The sequence below is a fragment of the Impatiens glandulifera genome, chromosome 7, assembly GCF_907164915.1.
Source record: "Impatiens glandulifera chromosome 7, dImpGla2.1, whole genome shotgun sequence".
Lineage (NCBI taxonomy): Eukaryota > Viridiplantae > Streptophyta > Magnoliopsida > Ericales > Balsaminaceae > Impatiens > Impatiens glandulifera.
Genome location: NC_061868.1, coordinates 7,615,224 through 7,638,607, shown reverse-complemented (window position 1 = coordinate 7,638,607; position 23,384 = coordinate 7,615,224). Strand labels below are relative to the sequence as shown.

General features: G+C 33.0%; 4 protein-coding genes across 4 annotated transcripts; 2 read left to right on the top strand and 2 right to left on the bottom strand.

Annotated features, from left to right (window-relative positions):
- Window positions 1–1,114: 1,114 nt before the first annotated feature.
- On the top strand, window positions 1,115–3,757 carry LOC124945796 (ribonuclease MRP protein subunit POP4). The gene is made up of 9 exons (XM_047486294.1): window positions 1,115–1,283; window positions 1,728–2,024; window positions 2,108–2,143; window positions 2,221–2,297; window positions 2,372–2,649; window positions 2,730–2,798; window positions 2,966–3,024; window positions 3,117–3,221; window positions 3,563–3,757. Exons 2-9 carry the CDS (start codon window positions 1,817–1,819, stop codon window positions 3,652–3,654), a joined length of 924 nt encoding a protein of 307 aa, XP_047342250.1. The 5' UTR covers window positions 1,115–1,283; window positions 1,728–1,816; the 3' UTR covers window positions 3,655–3,757.
- A 1,581-nt stretch (window positions 3,758–5,338) lies between these two features.
- On the bottom strand, window positions 5,339–8,974 carry LOC124945346 (polycomb group protein FERTILIZATION-INDEPENDENT ENDOSPERM). Its single transcript, XM_047485764.1, has 12 exons — window positions 8,683–8,974; window positions 8,471–8,536; window positions 8,262–8,384; window positions 8,098–8,178; window positions 7,635–7,727; window positions 7,496–7,571; window positions 7,292–7,371; window positions 7,138–7,209; window positions 6,370–6,429; window positions 6,149–6,245; window positions 5,914–6,037; window positions 5,339–5,718 (listed from the first exon to the last, which is right to left on the bottom strand). The coding sequence occupies exons 1-12, from the start codon at window positions 8,857–8,859 to the stop codon at window positions 5,655–5,657; spliced, it is 1,113 nt and encodes a 370-aa protein (XP_047341720.1). The 5' UTR covers window positions 8,860–8,974; the 3' UTR covers window positions 5,339–5,654.
- A 1,909-nt stretch (window positions 8,975–10,883) lies between these two features.
- Window positions 10,884–13,703, top strand: LOC124946267 (COBRA-like protein 10). The gene is made up of 2 exons (XM_047486831.1): window positions 10,884–11,481; window positions 12,230–13,703. Exons 1-2 carry the CDS (start codon window positions 10,884–10,886, stop codon window positions 13,639–13,641), a joined length of 2,010 nt encoding a protein of 669 aa, XP_047342787.1. The 3' UTR covers window positions 13,642–13,703.
- A 478-nt stretch (window positions 13,704–14,181) lies between these two features.
- On the bottom strand, window positions 14,182–23,384 carry LOC124945486 (protein disulfide isomerase-like 5-4). Its single transcript, XM_047485931.1, has 15 exons — window positions 23,245–23,384; window positions 22,112–22,202; window positions 21,808–21,902; window positions 21,385–21,442; window positions 20,483–20,667; window positions 20,312–20,369; window positions 19,668–19,708; window positions 19,495–19,569; window positions 18,887–18,943; window positions 17,689–17,755; window positions 17,425–17,571; window positions 16,746–16,970; window positions 15,593–15,754; window positions 15,407–15,484; window positions 14,182–14,595 (listed from the first exon to the last, which is right to left on the bottom strand). Exons 1-15 carry the CDS (start codon window positions 23,283–23,285, stop codon window positions 14,518–14,520), a joined length of 1,458 nt encoding a protein of 485 aa, XP_047341887.1. The 5' UTR covers window positions 23,286–23,384; the 3' UTR covers window positions 14,182–14,517.

The window sequence follows — 23,384 nt, the reverse complement described above, 5'->3', positions numbered from 1 at the left end:
TCTAAATCATATAACAGTATTATTTACTTTTAAAATATATTTATATGACAATTATATATATATTTTATTATTAATTTCAGTATAATTAATAAAAAAAAATTATTTATAAGATAAATATTAAAATCATTTATATAAATATAAGAGTAAGATTTACACTCTTACTACTTCCTTATATCACAAACTATAATTTATACATTCTAATATCTCTTATTTATACCTATTATACCTTCTAATATCTCTTATTTATACCTGTATAATTTATACCTATATAATTAATATTGCATACCAAAAACTACATTTGAGTATTGAATTTAGTACAATAAAATAGATATAAAATATATTACATTGTTATAATAAAATAATATATTATAACATATTTTTAAATATATCAATAAAATATATTATAATAATAATATAATATAATATATTATAATATATATAATATAGACAAGAAAAGATGAAGAATAGTATAATAAGAAAGTGCAAACAATAATTTTAAAAAATACTTAATTTGAAAAATTGAATTATCGGTTCCTAGTTAAACTCGGTTAACCGACCATAACCGACCAAAACCGGTAAAACCGATACCATTAACGACCGATTAACCGTTTTGTAAAATAAAAGACAAAACGATCTTAACTGGAACCGTTTAACCGGCCGGTTGAACACTCTTACTCACACGTCTCCGTCTCCGTCGTACCCACACTTAAGTTGGACCAAACAAAATGTTTATTCCTTCCATTCACATAAAATCTCAATTTAATACTTCAATATTTATAAATTATTTCGATTTTATATGATTTACATAAATAAAATGAATTAATATTTATATATTAAAAAAATTACTTATTCAAACAATTTTATTCATTTAATTAATTTTGTATTTATATATATATATATATTTATATTTGTTTATAAATTAATTTTCTATTTAAAATAATATATACCTAATATTTTTAAAAATAAATTCTTACCATCCTAAATAAATTCTTTATTTTATAAATTTTATATTTTTAAATTTTCAATGTCCTCTATAATAAAAACTAATAATAAAAAATTGGCCCAAAAGATTATTACTTTAATTGTATATTTGGAAATTAGATAAAGAAGCTTACTTTCGGCCATAACCGGTGATACTGTTTCCCGTTACCGTGCCTTTCTATAACCTAACCTCGCCGTCGCCGGAAGTGCTGAAGAACCCTAACCCTGTTTAGTAGAAAGCTTTGTTGTCAAGAGTTCTAGTAATCTTCCTTTTGCGGAGTTCGTCTGGTGCGAGTTTTCAGGTAAATTTTCGGATTTTTTGAGTTCCTTCAAAGTTGATTTGAAGTGATATATATTAGTTTCTAGGTCATAAGATCAGATTTCTATATGATAGGGGAAACATAAAATATGTGAATTAAGGTCTAGTATATTCAGAACATAAGGTGTTTGTTGAAATGCATGAACCAGAAAATTTTCTTTTGCTAAGGTTTACTGGAATTTTGTTCACCCATTCATGTTAGCTTTTTTTGTTCTCTCTTTCTTGTAATTCTATATAAGTAAGTTGCAAGTATAAGTTGTAGTAACCTTTTGATTCATAAGTCTTCAAACAGTCTCTGTCAATGTTGATATTCAATATTATATGTGTTAAGATTTAGTAGTTTTATGATCTTATATGAATGAAGAATACTTTTGTTGTTGAAAGATGTATGAATGAAGAATACAAAGTCATGCTTATTGTTTTGCAGACAAAAACCCCATTTTGTTGTTGGTTGTTATTTGAGAAGCAGAACAAGCAACCATCTTAAGAAAGAGAACGCTGGTGTCTGTTTTCATAATGAGTAAAGCAAACAATGAAGATCAAAGGAAACGGGCACTTGATGCCATAAGTCGAAGATCACTTGCCCTTGAAGAGGCTGAGGATCGTCAGCAACAGCAACAGCAAAAGAAAACAAAGAGAGCAGATGAAGGAAACAAAATACATTCTTCTGTCGATTCTTCTACAGAGAAGACCAAACCCTTTCCCAACATCTCATCCAAGAAAGGTTTTTAATTTTTTATTTTTCCTCTGTATAAATCTGTATGGGTTTCTTATTGATAGTTTTTATTAACTTTTCTTATCTTGTAGGAAACATTGCCTTTTCGGGTCATTATGCAATGCAAGGTATGGCAAATCTTTTCTTAATAAACATTCTTGTCTACTTTATATTTATACAAGCCTTGAATTGTTGTTGAATACAGATGCTGAATTGGGTGGTTCAACTTATCTTCAACTCTCTCATTCAGTTCATGAGAATTTGCTAAATGCAAGTACCAAGGTGATTTTTATATCTCAATCTTGTCATTTGTGGTAATATTTATACCTCTGAAATCTTGGTTTTCAATTTTATAGACATCTGGTGAAAGAGGAGGAGGAACCATAGTGAGTGACATTTTACATGATCTTTTCCAAAAGGGTGATTCTGCTCACAAGTATATGCACGGTTCCAAAAGCATGAAAATCGATAGCTATATCCTTCTTGATAACGTGGTACATGGTGGTGGAAAGAGATCTCTTACCGCTCCAATTAGACAATTGAAAAATCGTTCTAAGCTCTCTAAGAAGATTATTACGTCCATTAAGCAACACAAGAAGTGTGGAACACATGATTTGCCACCAGAACTTCACAAGTTAGTGAATTGCTTTCTCACTCACCAATGTCTTTGTCTGTGATTCAATTAACGTTTCTAAAAATTCAATTTTATTTTAGATATGATATTTTCAAACCAATGCATGAAATGTGGATGGGGTACATGATGCAACTCCTAAAAAATGTTGGGTGAGTGGTCTTTCTCCTTAAAACTTATATTAAGACTCTAACCCATGACACAAGAGTTCTTACGCTCTATGAGCCAACGAGTCTTCACAACTTTTTATTATTATTATTATTATTATTATTATTATTATTATTATTATTTGTTGAGATGAGTTTGGATTTGTCTGCAGGAAAAATCAATTGCCACAATGCCTTCTTACAGCTGATTTGCACGGTGCAATCCTTCTAGGTCAGACCCATCATTAAACGTGTTGTCTACTGTTTCTTACATCTAAACGTGCGATTTATCTGATAGTATCTGGATGCTTATCTTGTTTGCAGTTGTACAGTGTAAAATAACTCCCTTCATTGGAGTAAGTGGTATAATGATTCGTGAAACTGCAGAAACATTTGGAATAATTACAGAAGAGAATAATAAATTCCGAGGTAATTAATCAATTTGAATCGCAGCCACAGCTAGCTTTTGCAGTTATTAATCCCTATTTAGTCTGTTAAAAACATTATTATATACCCTTGTTTGATGAAGGGTTATAATCCAATTACCCATTATCCCTCGGGTTATTTGAACAAATATTGTTCGATAAAAAAGTGAATTATTTGGATTGAATTACTAAAATGTCATTTTTTATTGATTTTTTTAGAAAACCCCAAAAGCCCATATCAATTTGATCATTCAAATAACTTTTTTGGAACCTTTCTTCAATATTTGTGGTCTCGTCTTCTTTAGAAGCATATACTAATTGGCAATTGTTGATTTCTCCTTGTAGTTGTGCCCAAGAAACATTCGGTTTTTGTCCTCCAATTAGATTGCTGGAAGATTACACTTGTTGGCGATCAGCTAACTTCAAGAACTATTTAAGCGCGATGAATATTTAGAAAAGAGGATCAACCCCTTGTAATTTATTTATTTTTCTCAAAGACAAATGATTCTTAAACAATATTATTTCAAAAGTTAGTCCTGATGATCTTTAATCAGGTAGATAATTCACTAAGGATTGATGAATCAAGTTGTTCCCGGCTGCTTGAAAACATGGTTCAACATTTTGAGATTGACTTTTGTGGACAGTTCATAGAAGTGATTAATGTTTGAAAATCGAACTCCCTTCATAACTTACATTTGTCGTTTCGTTTAAAAGCGATACGAGGAACCAAATAGTATGATTCGATTTAGACAAACTTTAAATTTTTTAAAAATTGCCACCTGATTTTCTCCATGAGAAATCGGGAAAGAACACACCTCCTAGCAAAAAAAAAAAAAAGAGTACCTGAAAAAAGACTTAATTATTTTCTGAGATTTTATCACAAAATATTTATTTTTTATGATTTTATTTATTCATGATTTAAATTTTAGAAGAAAAAAAGAGTAACATAAATCATAAGATCATCATCTTCAAGGTAATCAATCCTTCAACAAATGAACTCAAAAGTTTATTTGAAAATTTTCAGCTCCTTTAAAACATGTCCAAATGACTTCAAACTTAAACCATATCAACATTTCCCGCATTGGCTCGACTTCCGCATGAGTCGGTTCCAATGGCGCGACATCCGTGTCAGCTTGCGCCTGAGCCGAGACTGCTGCTGATTTGTGACTCTTCGGACAAAGTTGCATAGGCTAATTGGTCTGAATTGATGAATTTAGATGGATTTTTTTTTTTAATTTTCCGTATGAGAATAATAAAACTAACATTTTGCTGTGATCTCGTATATTTCGCTTCTCCGACATCTTACTGAGTTTCCCCTTCATCTTTTTGAAAAAAGCCGCTCCACGGTGGTAAAGTCTCATCTTGTGTGTTGGCCGAAGTGACAATAGTCACATTGAATCTTCGAATATGTTCGGAGCTGAGGCAGAAGAAGAAGATTCCGTATCATGGTCGGGGCGCAGCCTAACTAAGGGAGCCATTCCATTTAGGGCAAGACAAAATTCAATAATTTTGCTCCTTAAAATATGCTTGTTTGAAAAATTAATGTAGCACCAATGTTCAACATTTGACAAATTCCCAATTTTCTTTATATAAATATTTTCTTCTAATTTTCCGCTTGAGTAAGCACAAACCTTTTTATCGAATGAATGAAGTTTGAAACATTCCATTTCACAACTAAGATGAAAAACCGAGAGAATGTGTCACTAAAATTTAACCACTTAAGTACGATGTTGCCACCGTTTATTGTATCATTTCCTTATTTTCACTAAAATCTCACTAGTGTTTTTATTTTAAAAAAGATACCCACAATTTAAATTTGAATCTTTGTGAGTTTTTATATTTTTTTAAAGATTCTTTAGTTAGAAATCCCAAACAGAATTGTATCATCCTCTTTCAACAATTTGTTTAAATGAGATTTTTTAAAATTTAGAATGCCTTTGACCTAAACAATTTTTGTTGCCTCTGTTCAATTGTTCTGCAATCATGTTGACCATGATTGAGGGGAGGAGATTGAAAGAGTTGATGTCGTAATCCAATTGTAATCGGCGGATGATAAATTGATTAGAGAAGAAAATGTCCCCATAGGCCATTTGTCAGAATAATATGAGGAGAAACCCAACAAAATAAGAAAATCCTATCTTGAATTCACATAAGAAAACAATAGACGAATTAAAACAAGAAATAAGACGCTTACAATTCGTTCATTTTTCGCAGTTCGACGAACAATTCCTTTACATTTCCATACTATGCAATTCGTAAGATGTCAAATTGAAAAGATAGTAAACCTAATTTAAATGAAGAAAGATTGATTTTCAAACAATAATTTTAGCAACTGTTTCTATTCAGTTAGCTTTCGAGAAGAAAGGCAACTCAAACACATCTCCACCAACATTCCCAGTAATTAACGTCGCCAGAAGAAGAAGCTCACAAAGTATAATCAGGATGTTGCGACAGTGTCCCATCGCCAGATTGTCCCATCTTCACAGCAGCTAAGGATCGTGCTGCCATCATTTAAAAACACAGATTTTTCATTATGTGACTCTATACGAGATCACATTTGAAAACAAAACTTGGTAGGCGATTTCTCAACAAATCCATAAACAAAAAGTGTTTTCAAATAAACCCCTTCATAAATTTATTGGTAGTTTTTTCTTTGTCTAAATTCGGATGAAACATATTATCACTCGTAAACTTACCTTCCATCATAAGACATGGCAGTTTGTCTAATAGGAGACTTGGATTGGACGTGCGATAACCTGGCGATTAAAACAGGTGGGCTGGATTGAAGTTCCCAAACATAGATTTTCCCTTCTCTATTCCCTGTGAATTATTAAACAGACCAAAATATTAGAAAAAATGGCCCACCCGCGATTTTCTTGTTTGATGTCGTACATCTACAAGAAAACGACGATGAAATCTAAGTTGCATTACCTATTGCAGCTGCATTATAATGTAAATCGCACGAGAACTTGATGAACCAAATATCACATTCAGGAACCGGGTATTTCTGAAGGATATCAGCTGAACCCTATAATAAAAGAGTATAGATCAGATGGAGTAAACATATGAATCTCACTCAAAGTTTACAAGGCCAGTATATATTCATAAGGCTGCAAAAATTAGTAGATGAAACAATAACTGAAATAACAAACCTCTCCAGGCGAGTTTTCCTTCATTTTCGGCTCCCATAAAACTATTTCATTGTCAACGCTCTGAAAAAACATCAAGCCATGTAATCATTTGAGTTTCAGCAGATATATTCAGCACACCCCTACTTTTCTGAGAGGCAATACATCTTTTCCATCAAACCTCAACTAAAGTTTTGTTTGATAAAACTGAAAATTTAGAGATGAATGTTGAAAGACAAATGAGATAGGTATATGATATATAAATATCTAAATTTTAAGCACTTGGTACGTAGGTTGATTAGATGAAATGTGGAAATAATGGCGGAAAAGTATACTTCACCCTTATAATGACATAATTTGATTCATTTACAGGGTTAAAGTTGTCTTTTGGATAATGATTTTACTTGTTTATAGGGTTAACTCTATTAGCTAAATTTGAGACAAATATAAATAGTCAAATGACTTTATGTAACAACTATCAAATCAATTTAATTCAAATAATCACTTAATCGTTTAGAATAAGTGATAAAGTTGTGTTATCAAACACGCCTAAAAGTATTGTACTGATTTAGGAAAAGAAAGAACCTTAACTGGTAGATGCCTTCTCTTTTTTTTTCCCCTCAAAATGTTAAATTTTGTTTTAAAAAAGTCTTGAGCACATGACATGAACGTTGCTCATTAAACAACTCAACCATCAAGCCGCATTGAATTAGTACTGATGGCTGCTACTCTTAATCAACGTGCAAAATCAAAAGTAAAACCTTAAACATACAATTTAATTTCAGTACTAACCTTAGACAAGATGAAGTCACCAAGCCACTTATTACAGTCCACATAGTTTGAATGAACTGATGCTATAAATATCTGAACCAAAAAAAATAATAATAATATTTACATACAAAAAAAAAAAGTGTTACTGCTGTATATAAAAAGGACTTGAACTTACTGGAAATTGAACATATTTTGTGGGAAATTTAGATGGAAGATCGGTCCATGTGAATGACTTTTCTACATAAGTCCAGAATTCTACGGCAATTTAAGATACAATTTGGCAATGGTAAGAAGAAGTTAGTTCTGAAGACTCTCGGAAGATGGAAAAAACAGATAGAAATTAAAAAGACTGCAAAAATTTCATGTAAATAGAATCTACCCTTCATCGACCAAATCTTAACAGTGTTATCCATTCCACAGCTAGCGATACGATATATATCTGAAGGATGAAAGTCCTATAAAATACATTAGAAGTTTATTTTGTTATTTTGGGAAAATTCTACCATATATGCACTTACCACACTGAGGACTTCGTTGCGATGACCACCTGAACCGGCAAATATAAGAATGCATATTCCAGTTTGCACATTCCAAAGTCGAACTGATTCATCCTGATGTAAAAACAACAATTAGTCTGTGACGCTGTGTTTGGATGACGGGAAATAAAATTAGAATTGGAAAATATTTCCAATTCTATAATTGGAAAAAGAAGGCTAGTTTCAATCAGTAATAGAGTGTAACACACACGGCCACAAGGTTTTGGGTTTGAGCTCAATCATTCATGACCATTTTCAAAACAATAAATACAAAATCTATGTAAAATTCAAGACTCTGCTTAATTGGAATTCATAGATAATTTAAGCGGAATATAAAGTAAACGAAATACAGTTATCATCTTAGTTCCTCAATTCCACATTTTAAGTCAGCATAATTGGAATGATTTTATATTTCGCAAATGTAAAAAAGGAAGAAGAAACTTACTTTGCTTGCAGATATAACAAGAGATGGTTTTAATGGCTGAGTTCTAATTTCATTGATTGAATCTCCATGTCCAACAAGACTCTGCAGATATTAAAACTCGAAACTTTGTTCTGAAAACCTAAAATGAAAAGAACTCGATTCGAGCAAGGAATAGTATATACTACCTTGTGTATCTTTTCATTACTAGCATCAATTACTCGCATAACGCCATTGAGTCCTCCAGCAACAAGTAAAGGAGCACCATCTATGTTACAAGCCCAACTTACAGTATAAAATGACTCATCCTTCTGATCTAAATGAAACATGGAAATTCCAAAACCTAGTTAAGAATCAGTCAAATATATTCATAATGAAAGGAAGTCGTGTTTCTCACGTCTTCATCAATGTAAGATTGCAATACAGCAATTACACCTCCTTCTAGACATTGATATACAGTCACCTGATCAAAGAATAAAACACACAAATGAGTTATTTTTTACACTCACCTGATCGACTAAAAGCATGTTAATGAACTGATCTGAGAAAGTAGATGCATTTATTCACATTTAACGTACCCAAATGAAGATAAAGTGATGAGAATATTACCCGATTACCGCCGACGGTTGCGAAGACGTTGAAATAACGAGCGTCGATGAAATTGAAAACGACGGCGTAGATTGGGCGTTTGCCTTCTTGAAGCCTGTTTGTAACCCTATATTCTCTCTTCTTCGACGGCGTCAATGATCCAATCACCGGTTCGCAACCTAGCTGAACCTTCGACATCGTATGCTTCCACAGTCGTAGTATTGGTCGTTTTGTACTGAATCAATTTCGACCGCAAAGGAAGGAAGATTTTGAGAGAGATCCCGCCAAATGCACTTGGCTGCCAATGATCTTGTATTTCTTTTTGATCGGTAAATTCTAAGTATTTATATTTCTTTGTGTAATTGAGTTATGTGTTTTTTTAGGTTATTATACCTAGATATCTATAAAAGTTTTAATTAAATATATTTTAGATTTCCAAAATATATATATATATTTGCAAAATCTATAGTATATTTGAGACACGTGACGCTCACGACACGTTTATTTTTTTGACTTATGACTCACTCGTTAAACGACACGTTTTTTTTTGACTTATAACTCACTCGTTAAATTGTTTATATCGTAATTTATGTACGTCTCCTTTTACATTAACTTATTATCATTCATAATAATCAGCTACTTACTCTCATTTATGTAAGAATTTTCATTTTAATAGTTGATTATTTTGGCCACGATAAAAAAATAAGTTATTTCTTTGATAAAAGAATTAAATATACTTGAATTCCCACGACTCAATTTTCTCTTCATATTTAGTGTTAAAATAAATATTTACTCGTCTTTTTGTCTGTTCTTAATACATTATTTACCATGTTCTAATTAACATAATTCATGAGAAGACTTCAATGTTGAGCATAATTATTAACATGAGATAAAATGTGGAAAACTAAGAGATTGCGCCTGGAGCGAAGTAAGCTTAGCTCGAAACCGTATATCTTCATTTCGTTTGACATTGAACCTGGGAGTAGGAAGTTTCGCTCCATACGTTATCTCTACATTCCGTTAACGACATTTGGGGTGAACCCGGAATGAAATCCGGGTTTCAGATTCTCTCTCATTCCTTTCAACCCAGATTTTATTTATTAATATAATAATGCTTCTGCATTTTGATTGGTCCGCAACAGAGAACATGCTATTCGGTAGCAAAAGATTCAGATCCCTTTTATAGGTGGTTAAAGTGAAAATTGGGTCATTTATTACGAATTTCCGTTTGTACCCTACGTTCTCCTCACAAGAGGGTGAAATGTTTCAAAATAATCCTCTTGTGAGGGGAACAAACGAAAATCGGTAGAAAAGACCTCCCTCGTTAAAATATTCTATCTTTATTATAAGAATCTAAATAGTCAAACTTCAACCAACAATATAAACTTTCTTTCAATTGAATTAAGGATTTTCCATACATGTAACTATGTAAGCTTATATGCATTAGTATGACTTTATTCATGCTCAACAGTCAACAAAAGCCCATTAATATACTTAACAACTTTGCAATAAGAAGAAATATATTCTTCCAACTTGGATTAATGAGTATCTAAAGGTTAGGTTGAACATATCTCCATACCAATAAATATTTATATGAGTTAAACATATAGAATAATATTGTAACCCTAGTGACCTATATAGTATTGAGAATTAAGATGATTTAAAAAAATTAGAGTTTGATGTACTTAAAATTAAAATATGATTTAGGGTGGGGAGAAGAAAATGAAGGAAAAAATAATTTATAGTTAGAGAGAATAGAACTTACTTTTCAAATTAAAATGTTTGTGACACTAGACAATTAATATAAATATTATTAATTTTAAGAATATATACTAGGTAATAATAATTTTTAAGTTGATCTTCAGCCCAATAAAACCCTAAGTCCATCTCTAGGTACACCTATTAACATTTCATTTAAATCAATAGTTATAACATATAACAAAACAAATAATAACATTTTGTTCTAAAATGAAAATTATGTTATATCTCCTATAGTAATGTTAAAATTGAAGACTAACTAAAAACATTTTATCCTATTTCTCCTCTAAAACTAGAGGGGGAGATTTGTTCTAATCATTGACTTATCAATTCCTCCTCTATATTTAGCAAAGGTTGGTCAATAGGTTTGCTTCCAAATTTTTTCCCTCCAACAAAATTTTAATCTCAATTTCTCGCCTCGTGGAAATTACAGAGAGTTAGAGACATACATAATAACGGAGACAATGAGATTTCCGGGTATGAAAATACCATGGAAATCTACGGTCTCCGCTATCCCCTACGTCCTACCTCTCTTCATCATTTCTATCAGCGTCCTATCATGTGTGGCTGTGGCTAAGGCCCAGGACGCTGACAACTCCACACAGGCGGCGGCTACGCCACCCGAGGCATCAACATGCAACGGAATTTACGTGGTATATACGTTCACCTCGAGGGAAAAAGAATACCCGATGGTAAAAAATGCATCGGCACAAGCATGGGCATTTAAGTCTCAACTCTACGTGTTGAATTCAGGAGCCGACGATTTAAAATCGTGGATGGTTCATGTAGGATTTCAATATAACGAAATGTTGGTGGCTATTGATGGGGCTAATTCGATGGATATGGATTTACCGGGTCGGGTAGGTAAGAATGGAACGGTGTTGTTTGGATACCCGCAACAAGATTTATTGACGGCTATTGAAACCGCATCGGATTATAATCAAATGCAAGCTACGGTTGATATTAGAGGAACACAATTTGGATTGATGAAAGGAACTCCAATGCCTAAGACTATTAAGCTTGTTAATGAAGGATATAAATGTCCTGCCCCGGTTCAACATAGTAAGTTCTTAATGTTTGATCCATATTAATTTATCAATCTCAAAATTTGGTTTCTTTTCAAACTTAATATTTAAGTACATTCTTTTTCTCACCAATCAAAAATATATCGCGTTTTCACTGTGGTTTATGAACATATCTAACATCGAGTTCATTTAACTTTGTATAAGACTTTTGTAATAAAAAGTTCGAAAATAAAAGATTTCAAATAAAAGTATATATATATATATATATTCTCTATACATATGGTATTAAGATGGATAAAATAATGATAGAAACTTTGTTTATCTTCTAGAAGCACTTTAAATGGAAGACTTTAAGTTGATTAAATATATATATAATTTTTAAAGAATTTGTTATTATTTTAGTATGAATTCAAGAGTCAATATTATAGTGGGTACAATTTTTTTTATCTATATAACCTATATGTTCTGAATTTGTTGGTAGAAAAAAGTTATATGTATATCACATACATTTTAAATTTTGATATACCGAAATATCAGTACGACCCAAATAGCATATCGATACTATATTAGTGACATACTAAGATTTCGGTTCAATATTAATATTATACCGTGTATTTTCCTAAAAAAACATATCAATTTCATTAGTCATTACTCATAAGTATTATACTAATAATTTCAAAAATTTGACATTTTACCTATTTTTAGGTAAGACATGAGTTTCCAACTAATCTTACTATTATTATTATTTGAATTAAAATGACTGATTTTAAGATGAATTGCAACAGGAACATCAATGAACATATGTTGCAAAAAGGATCCAAAATTCAAATCAAAGCCAATAAAATCAAAATTCTCTCCCCGTAGACACGGCGATCTCTCATTAACCTACGACGTAATTAAGGTTTTCGAAGGTAACTATGAAGCTCAAGTAACCATCGAGAATCTTCACCCCCTCGGTCGTCTCGATCATTGGAACTTAACATGGGAATGGATGCGCGGCGAATTCATCTCCTCCATGCGCGGTTCATACACTCGCGTCAAAGATTCTTCCGAATGCATCTTCGGCCCACAAGGAATTTATTATCACGATCTAGATTTCGCTCAAATCATGAATTGTCAACGTAATCCTGTCATTTCCGATCTCCCCAAACAAATGGCTGACGACGATAAACTCGGAAAGTTACCGTTCTGTTGTCGTAACGGCACCATATTGCCTCCCACTATGAACGTAACACAATCCAAGTCGGTTTTTCAGCTCACGGTTTTCAAAATGCCGCCTGATATGAACCGGAAGACGATCAATCCTCCTCAGAAATGGAAAATAACAGGTGTTTTAAATCCGGATTATAAATGCAGCCCACCTATACGGGTTGACCCGACTCAGTTTCCGGATACCACCACTCAAGCGATTTCAACCGCGGTCGCGACATGGCAGGTAACATGCAACATTACACGTCCGAAGAAGAAACAATCGAAGTGTTGTGTTTCATTCTCGTCTTACTATTCGGAATCGGTAATCCCATGCAACACGTGTGCATGCGGTTGCAATAACCAGCCACGTACATGCGACGCGAATGCAAACGCGCTCGAGCTTCCGCCTGACGCTCTTCTTGTTCCTTTCGATAACAGAACACTAAAAGCGAAGGCATGGGCGTCGTTAAAACATCATAGTTTGCCTAAGATTCTCCCTTGCCCTGATAACTGTGGTGTCAGCATTAACTGGCATGTTGATACGGATTACAGCACTGGATGGACGGCTCGTATGACCTTGTTCAATTGGAGACAAGATCCGTTTCAGGATTGGTTTGCTGCTATTGAAATGGATAAGGCTTTTGTTGGTTATGAGAATGTTTATTCATTCAATGGTACTAGATTGTCTAAACCGAAGAATACTATTTTCTTTCAAGGACGTGAAGGGTTGACTTATTTAATGGGTGAAACTAATGGGTCCCGACCCGATAGCCCTAGAGTGCCGGGGAAACAGCAATCTGTGATATCGTTTTTGAAGAAGAATAATTATGGGATTAAGGTTTCTCATGGAGATGGATTTCCGACTAGGGTTTTCTTTAATGGGGAAGAATGTGCTCTTCCTAAGGAGTTTCCTAAGAGAAACGGTTCATTGAGGAAGTTGACTGGTTTTAACTTTGTTCTTTCTATGTTGAGTGTTGGGATTATGACAATGTTCTTCGTGCTTTAAAATTGGTGTGTTTAAAACTATGTTTCAATTTAACACCCTTTTGGAGTGTGTAGTTTCATTAATTCCTTTTTTTTTTGAATGATTTCACTCACTCTCATAGTGAGGATTCATCAAATTATTCCTTTATACAAAACACTTTTCAGAGATCAAATATATCGGGATTCAATTCTCACTAAAAACGTCTTAAATTGAAACGAGAGTCATTACTATAGAGAGTTTTGTTAGCTTCCTAATGTTCATAAAAAGAATAATTGTATCTAAAATATTTGTTAAATCATTATGAATTTCACGAACATAACCTAAATTTTTAGATTTGGTTAAGTGGTTAGAATGCAAAAAGTCAGATCCGTATTATAAGGTTATAGAATTGAGTCTTACTACTCAGACCATTTTACAAAAATAAAGTAAAATTTTCCGAATCATGATCTTAGATCCAGATCATAAAGTGGAGACTTATAACTTATTGATAGAGCGAATGAACTTATGTCTTCATGGCAATGAGTTTCGAGTCTCACAATCATACCATTTACAACAAAAAAAACACAAACAAATATGATCTACATCATAACATGTGATAAAAAGTTCTAATAATACAATGTTTATTATACCTTAGTCATTAACATATGACCTTAACCTTGTTTCCTTAAACAACTCAACTAACCATAATTGCAAAACTTGTAACATATCTCTAAAGCAAAGAGAAGAGAATAATTAAGATTCAGTTTTACATATTTTTCTTCTTCATCAACTTGATTTGATTTCTCAGCAAGATTTCTATAATGTCCAGATTACTTGCTAGAGTAGTTGTTAATCTTTTCAATATATTACTTACTACACAAAATCAGACTAATTAATTCTCCTATCATGAGTTTTCTATCAAAAGTTTTTCCCAAGATCAACTTTTTTCATCATCCTTATGGTGTTGTGAAGAAGGGAATCCAATATCCCAGCTACCTGATGACCATAAAATAACCACATTATAAACAAAATCTATATATTTAGATAACCTTAAAGTATGAAACCATTTTCATATGAACAACAACAATTTCTAGCTATATACCACTTTCTGACTGAACCCTTAGGGAGGATTTTAAAAATCACAATACTTTTAAGGGCTTATTTATTCAAAAGAACAATTGGAGATTGTTTCAATCAAAATGGATTGGTTGAGCCAAAACAAACTTAAAAAGATTGGAAGATCCACACCAGGGTAGCTCAACTGTCAAGGTTCTTACCTCGATTCCCACTAAGAACCCTCTGATTTAAAAGGGGTCATCATGACTTTAGAGGTCGTGCTAGCCACCCAGGGAATAAACTCGGGTTAGAACAAATGGAAAATGGCCCTTGGGGTAAAACCATGAACAAGGATTCAATAGTTTTTTTTTTTTTAAGAATGTCAACTTTTATTAAAAATAGCGCAAGATGTGTTGAAACGTTACAAAAGGGAAGAAAAACAAATATACAATAGATGATTGTTCATTCACCTCATTTTCATCCTTTTCAATATTGTAGACAAGATCATCACAAGTTAGTTTTTTTGGGTATGGCGGTTGAAAGATCCTTTTAGATTTTAGATGATTTCAAGGTATCCCATTTGTTACTCTCAACTTATGAAGAATGAGAGTAGCAGTATTTTAAATAATATGTCTACCTTAAGAAAAAGGGAAAAGGAATTTGATCCAAGAGAGTGACATATATCGAGAATGAAAGGAAATAAAGGCTCATAAGAACAAAAATTCAGAAGGAAAAGAGAGAATGAACTAACCGTGAAAACGCCGCCTATGATTGCACATACACTTGTTATGAAATGTGAAAAGGATTTTGAAGTTTCTGTTATTGAGATCTAGAAGAAGAAAAAACACAACTAAAGTAAATAAAGGAGCAGTAACATTATTCCATGTTCAAAGAAGAAGCTTAAGTAAAGAGTATAGAAACTGGAAAAAATTGTAACCTGCATTGGAGAAGGATCAAAATGGAATTTTGCAACAGGGACATCAAGACTGTGTACTAAACTACTGTGAGCTGTGTACTCGTATTCTTCGACTAATTGATGTTCAAGGGAGTATCTGCGTGTTATAACCTCTGTTTTCACTACTTGAATATAATGCTCAATCTGAAAAAAATAAAATTGAGCAATTTAAATGATCTGATTACAGGCAATGGGCATCACAAGGTCTATTTAACATCTCGTCACAACTTTCAGTACAGAGGATATGAATGTAGGATTTTAATATGTAAGCACGCGAATAATTCTTTTTTCCAAAAGAAATAATAATATGAATGAAGCAGTTATGATTTCAGTTTTTCATCTTCTCTGTTGGATGACAAGAAATACTCTAATTTGGGGGACTGTCTAATATGGGATTTTTTTTTGCTGGACTCTTAATGAACATTTAGACTTGATAAGAAATTGGATTTGCGCCAAGAAGGTTTTTCCGTAACCTAGTGTTTGTTAAGGGTACCTATTTAATTTCCTTGCTTCAAACTTGTGATCATCAACCTAAACTTAGTGATACAAGATCTGACTGGAATGAAGGATGGATAATCCTAGGGTTTGTTTCACGCAATTTCAATATACCATTATCAATCACTTGTTTCATCAAATCAGTAACCAAATACTCATTTCATTATAAACTTTTAAAACATTAAATACTAAAGAAATTTTGGTCATTTCATCAAAATAAACCACTTTGTCAACAAACAAGATTATTCTTGAAAAAAAACAGATCAAACAAGCTCCTAGTAGTAGCAATAGAACAAATGGAGGGTTGCAAATCGTAACAAGCTCCTAATTTTTGGTGGGTAATGGAAAAGAAGTCGCTTGAACAGAAAGGTATTAAAAAAAGTAAAGGGTCTGTTCTAAATAAATAGTAATCATTGTTTCCTTAGAACTTTGAACATAACTTCTCTATATGTTTCATCACGAAACTAAAAGGCATCGCTGAATTCATGGACACATAGTGATAATTTTTTTTTTAATAATCCTAATGATTAATTTTGCAACTGACAAGACATATTTGCAATGGCTAAGTCCTTAGCATGTGAAAAAAATGTACAAGAATCTTATGATATCTGGAAAAGTTAAGATGGACAGAAAAACTTACAGTGATGTTTGCATTTGAAGCATCCGTGTGAGTGATATACGCTCTACCACTCAATCTGTCATGGTTTCCACCCAAGTAAGGCAACCACTGTCTCATGTCATCCATTAATGCAGCAGAGACCTTTTTGCCAAACATTAGATGCGATATAATGTGAGACATGTTCATCTGAGAAGCATCGAAGGAGTGTGCTCCTGAACGAGCTGCAATTACAAGGTTCCCTGGAACCTACAAATCATAAACCCACCAGCTAAGTGCACAAATAACCAAGAATCAAGTGGAGAAAAGACACAGAAATTCCTATGGGAAAAAAGTAGTTCTATAATAGACAAAGAAATTGATAGCATTATTCCAAAAGGGAGGGAATGTTTCAGGTTTGGAGATTTTTAATATTGCTGATGAGATGATCAATAGTTAGTTCTTTTTGGGGATTGTGACAATTTTCTCATTTTCTATTTTTGTTTCTGGTTTTGATTGCTCCTGGAGTATAAGAGCAGCCCATTGTTGCTATTTTTTTGAGGCACGAGAGTAGCCTTGTTGTGCTTTCATTTTGAATTCTTTTTCTTTGTACAGTACAAGAACTGATCAGCATAACATAGTTTAAAATTGTTAATCAACTATAACTTCACTTGAAGCAAAAGACAAAAAAATCTATAACTTTTCATTGAAGTTATTATTTTACCTTCTTTACACGAACGAAACCTTCAATTCTACATCCTCCAGCCAATGGTGCAGGCATTTTAGCAACATCTGACAAATTGCTAGGTTTCTCGCCTAGAGCCATCTTCTGTGAGTCCAATTGAATAGGCTCAATCAAGTTTTCCATAGCCTGCATGAATGAAACACATACTAGAGTCTTTGCTCATTGCCAACTATCTGAGCATTCCTTTCATATAACTTCACATATGGACACAATAATTAAACAAAAGTTCAACACATTTCTCACTTTGACCAAGCTCTCAGTATCTCGATCTCCATAGTATGATTCATGTTCATGGAGGCCATGGTCGTCCCTATCACAAAAAAAGAAGGAAAAAAATAAGATGTTGAAAGATAACATGAGTCCTTGAAGCATTCACAAAGTTCAAGAAAGTATTCACAGAGATGGTAACAGAAAATTGAAAATTAAAAATGATACTGAAATGTGAACATTCAACAACAAGCAAAGTTATATCCTTTCTGTTATAGAACCAATTACTATTACTATTGAAACCCATATGAGATAAAGGAAAATAGGCTACAAACACACTTAATCATTTAAGCAGGCTAGAAGAGGGGATAAATAAGCTACTTTTTTAATTACATTGAGAGGAGATTTTTTTTTTTGAAACAATAGCTAGAATGCATGACCTAGCCTTATAAGCTAAAATCCCACCAGAATCTCATTTTTTGCCTAGGAAGCAATTCAAGGGGTAGTTTTTCCATCTGTTAAACTTAAAAGGAAGGGTTTTCACCAGTCTAGTAGGTGCTACCTTAGCATGAAGAGCGGATATACCATTGATCACATTCTCCTCCATTGAGCATTCTCAATTTTCATTGAGTTCGTGCTGCTCAAAGTCTCTGATTTTGGGGCACAATGGATTAGATGGGGATCCGGAAGGACTATCACTCATGACTAGAAGTCAATCCCCCGTTATGTGTGGTGGGCAATTTGGAATGAAAGGAATAGAACATTCCAAAGGAAAAAGATATAGCAATCACAAAATCAAAAGCTTCATACGTTTGTATCAATTCATAAAGAGGGTTTGTACGAGAGATGGAAATATTTTGATCTTATTGACATCTAACATTTTATGTATTTTTGTTTTTCTTTTCCCATTCTCATTTTGTAACTTTTGAACGCCCCTTGTGTTCTTCATTTTTAATGGAAAGTAGACCTCTTAAAAAAAAGAATATGTGGGAAAAAGTATGTTCCTCACACACTTTTTTGCATATGTGTAACCGGATTATTGAGATTGTTATTTTTTTTTTGTCAGTGACCATTAAAAAGAAAAGGATGTGGAAAAAAGTGGCCATTCTCATGGAGCAGCAAAAGGTAGAGACTTCCATAACTATAATGAATATGATGCTGTTCCAGGATTAAACCCTGGTAAAAATAAATAAATAAATTGGGGAATGTATATGAGGGTATAGAAAGTTTTTACCTAATATCGCTTCCTTTACGAAAAATCCGTATGGATGGAAACCCTTGAATGTGATTCCTGGATATTCATTAGAGGTTACAAGAGTGAGTAAAAGCAAACAATAAACCATCTTCTTATCTCCACAATAACATATGCAAGAAATAAGCACACACAATAAACATGAGTAACCCAAAAGCATTAAGCTAATAGAAAACAAGGATCCAATTAAATGGAATGTAACATGTCACATTAAGCATAGTTAATAGTAATGACCATAAGGGAAAAGATACGCCATTGAATAAAGGGACCTGGGATTGAGTAAGACCAACGGAAGGAAAGACTGTCCAGCCAAAAGCACCAGGTATATGCAAGGATAATAGTTTCAAGGAAGATAATGCAATCTAGACTGTTTCAAATATGAAATGCAATTAGATTTTTTTTTTTGTACAGTACACAAAATGGTGCAAAGAATATGAAACACATGTTCAAGGGGAAATGAGAATTGAGGCAGAGAAAATCAACGCAAATTTAACTCAAAAGTTATATTTGTCTCCTAGGAAGTATATTGAATGCAAAGATGGAAAAAATTTATGACCTAAAACCTGTAAACAATATGTTATTAGGCATACCGTTTGCAAAATACAATATTTTCAGTGCAATCAACCTTCCCCACAACTATTCGGCCGTCAACTTCTGGGTCGTACCTGGAAAAGTTTGCATCAGATATAGGAATGCCTCAAGTTCTACAGTTCAATGGAATCATGGTCATTAAACTATTGAAAAATGGAGATAATTACTAAACCTTTCTCGTATAATTTTTGCTGCTTTCTCCCATGAAGGTTTCTGAAGAATAAGATATAAAACAAAAGTTCCAAACATAGAGAATCAATATTTTGTATGGTGGTGCAATGGTCTGAAACACAAGAAGTGGAGATAACTGGGTGAAATGGTTTGTAGAGAAAGATGCCATTGTTTTCCATAGGAACTATGGGGAAACTAACTTAAATATATTATGGTTTTCATGGAAAACAAGAACACAAACTGCAATGAGTTATTCAAAAACTATGAAGGGAGCAGATTTTAATCACGAGGCCTACGAGAAGACTTCATAAATTCAATAATTTTCAAAAATGCAATCTAGAGACTGATTATGAGGCCTACGAGATGAATGATGTGGGTAAAAACCTCTACATTTCAACTTTCTAGGTACATATAATGTTGTTTAACTATATTTCCGTTTTTGCTAAGCCTTCTACTCCACTAAAAACTGGAACTTTATTGGCATCAAAAGGGGAAGTAAGAAAGTTGTAACAGTGAATTCAGAGACACTTCTAATTATAATGATGGTTTTACTGGCCAAAACATTTGCCAAGAAATCATGGCAAATTATTAGCTCAACGAAAAAGAAAATGTTGTTGTTGCATAAGCACAAATAATGGAAATTACCAAGCGTTTACTCCAGTAACACCAAGGAGCAAAGAAATTGACAACCAAAATAGGGTGCCTGAAGATTCATATAGCAAATTATAATGTTAGTCAAAAGAAAACTAAACCCAACCTTCCAAATGTGTGTAAGCAGTAGATTATTGGAGAGAGAAAAATATTTATTTGGCCTACCTCAGTGAAATTCTTTCAAAGTTATGTGAATTTATTTGAACAGAACCTTCAGTATACTCTTCATCAAAATCATCATCATGCTTAACATCTCTTGAAATTGGTCCAGAATAGAATTCGGATCCTATAGGCTTTAAATTTATATCTATAGGGTACTTACGGACAGTTTTTGTAATATTCAACCTGTTCTGCAAGGAGATCACATAAAATCAGCCAAGTGTAGTCCAGGATGAAAAAGGAGAAACTAAGAAGCCATAAGCAACCACAAGTGTAATTTAGTTCTGAAGCACATAAAAGTTCCTTTTTTTTGTATGTGAAACATACATTTTTTCATAGCAAAAAGAACAAGAAAAAAGTACATTTTTTTTAATTCATAATTAAACTATTTTGAGAAATATAAAATTTCTCATTTCATATTTAAAGAACCAGATAATAGAATCAACCAAGACAACTTTGATACAAAGATGCACCAGGAATACCCAAACCGCGTCAACAAAATGCAAGTATTTATCCAAAAAACTGAGCTTTGAATGTAGTGCATCAGAAATTTTTTTGGATAGTGGCTTTTTAACTTTCTTTTGGTACTTTTAAGGAATAAAAATGTATCTGAATCCTTAGGTATTGGGGGATTTTGGTCATAACTATTAGTTTTGGGGATACCATTGCAAGGGCATTGATATACATGCTTTTATCGTTGTGTTTAAACGAAGAAAAAATTCAACACGTAGGCAGTTTATTTCATATGTTAATCTGTTTCTTCAAAAATAATTTTTTGGATAGTAATAATCTGACTGTTAGTCTAAAAAGAATGAATAGAAACCCCAAAATCATGAAAAAATCACATTAAACACATATAATGCAGTATATCACAAACTCAAGGAAAATCTTAAGCAGTTGAAACTTACAGTTCCCAGGACATCACTCACGTCAACGGAGGCAAATTCACATGAAAGTACTGGAAAACTGCAAGAGAGTTGTTTTACCACAAGAAACAAAATGATTAACAAGGAATTGCGTAACATTATTGCAGGCAGAACTCAAGAATGAACTTGTGGGAAAACTTTTGAATAGGTGCTAATATTGGCAAGAAAGCAGCTCTCAGATGAGTACTAGAACAAATGCAGGTTAATCCAATCAAAGGCTACCTACCATAAGCACAACAAAGACCTCAATGATTTACTCAACAACCTTGCAAAGCTCTCCGCAAGTAGCAAACTTTTGTAAGGAGGGAGATACAGATATGATGAGATAACCAAGAAAATTCCTTATTTGAAAATGATGTGAAAATAGGAAGTTCCTTTTTTGACACTACAAAATGTAACAAGTACCTAATGTTAAAATCAATGCGCAAAGACTCCCCATCAGGACTCCTGTCAACAATTACAGATGTAGAAGTGCTGATAGTCAAATAATCATTCAGTTCCTGCGAAAGAAAACCAATTTATTATTGACAAAAGAAACCATTATACTATTGTCTAACTTGTCACAGAAAAAGAGGCAGATAAAATATATACAAGAAACATTATGAGTTGCTATATTTTCAGGATTCAAAGAAAGACAAGCATCACTCACTAGAACCAAGATGAAAGAACACAACTTTTGCATGCCAGAGCTAGAAAACAAGCTTCTTACCATTCCAAACAAAAACATCATTGAAAGGGCAGCTATGATAGATAATCCAGCACCTGACAGTGATGCCTCCGTCAAATCTCTAGGGATTTTTCTGTGTTTAGTAGAAAGCATATCAAAGAAATAAACAGAATCTTATTCAGTTATTATTTCCTAACAATAAACAATCAATTTGCAATGGCTGCCAAAATAAATGCAGAATGAATTTATGTTGTCTGCCCTTATTCAGTTATTATTTCCTAACATGAATGCTGATGGAACAGTCATCATTGGAGCCACAGAAATGTATAAGAGTAAAATTGTTGACCGCATTCCTTCCCAAATACAGAGTATTCATAACAGCATAAACTACTGTCAGTTGAACCCAATTTTATCGGAAAAAGAATGGGAATTTGGAGAGCCCATTCATTACTCATTATCATAGCACCCTAAACACATTATAATGTAAACTCAATGATGACAAAATTTGCGGTCAATTCCTTGTATTCTAACCTTCCAATCTCATTTTCTTTCCATCTTCTACTTGATTCAAACATTTTCCTTAATATAGTTCATCAAACAAGAATAAACTGGATTTGGCATTATATCTCCCAATCAATTTTCATTTCAACAGATAAAAGATACAACATATGTAATAATGATAGCACAAAATCTCAATCCAACCTTAATACTCAGGTAAGAGTAAAATGATCTCAAATTTAATCTAGAAGAATTTGACATAACTTCGACAGCCAGTAACGGATGAAAGAAATGAACCATAGTGAACAGAAGACACTGCATGGCCAATAACTATGCAATTGGAGAAACACAACCTTTGTCTAACTATCTCCCGCCATTAACATTTCAAAGGTAAGACTCGCTTCTGAGGTTGTGTAGCTTTGCAATTTCCAGCTCTGATTTGCATATTATGTATGCATTTGTGAATGTATGATACATGCATTCCGCTATGACAGAAAAAAAACCTGACTGTTTGGCTCGATACAACACAATGATCACAGTCACAGATCTAGTGGCAATTAACATTGGAGATTGAACAGTAAAAGCTACGAATAAACTGTTACTAGAGAATTAACTCGATCTGAAGACAAACTGCAGATAAGTGAACATGAGAATGTAGATGGAAATGGAGATCTAACCTGTAAAAATCAACGGATTTTAGCTTGTGCGTTGAAACCATGGTTGCTACGGAAGAAAGAAACGAAGTTCAAATCCCTGGAAAGATAGAGATCGAGAGATTTTCTTCATAAACTTATTTTGAGATCATGTACGCTCATAA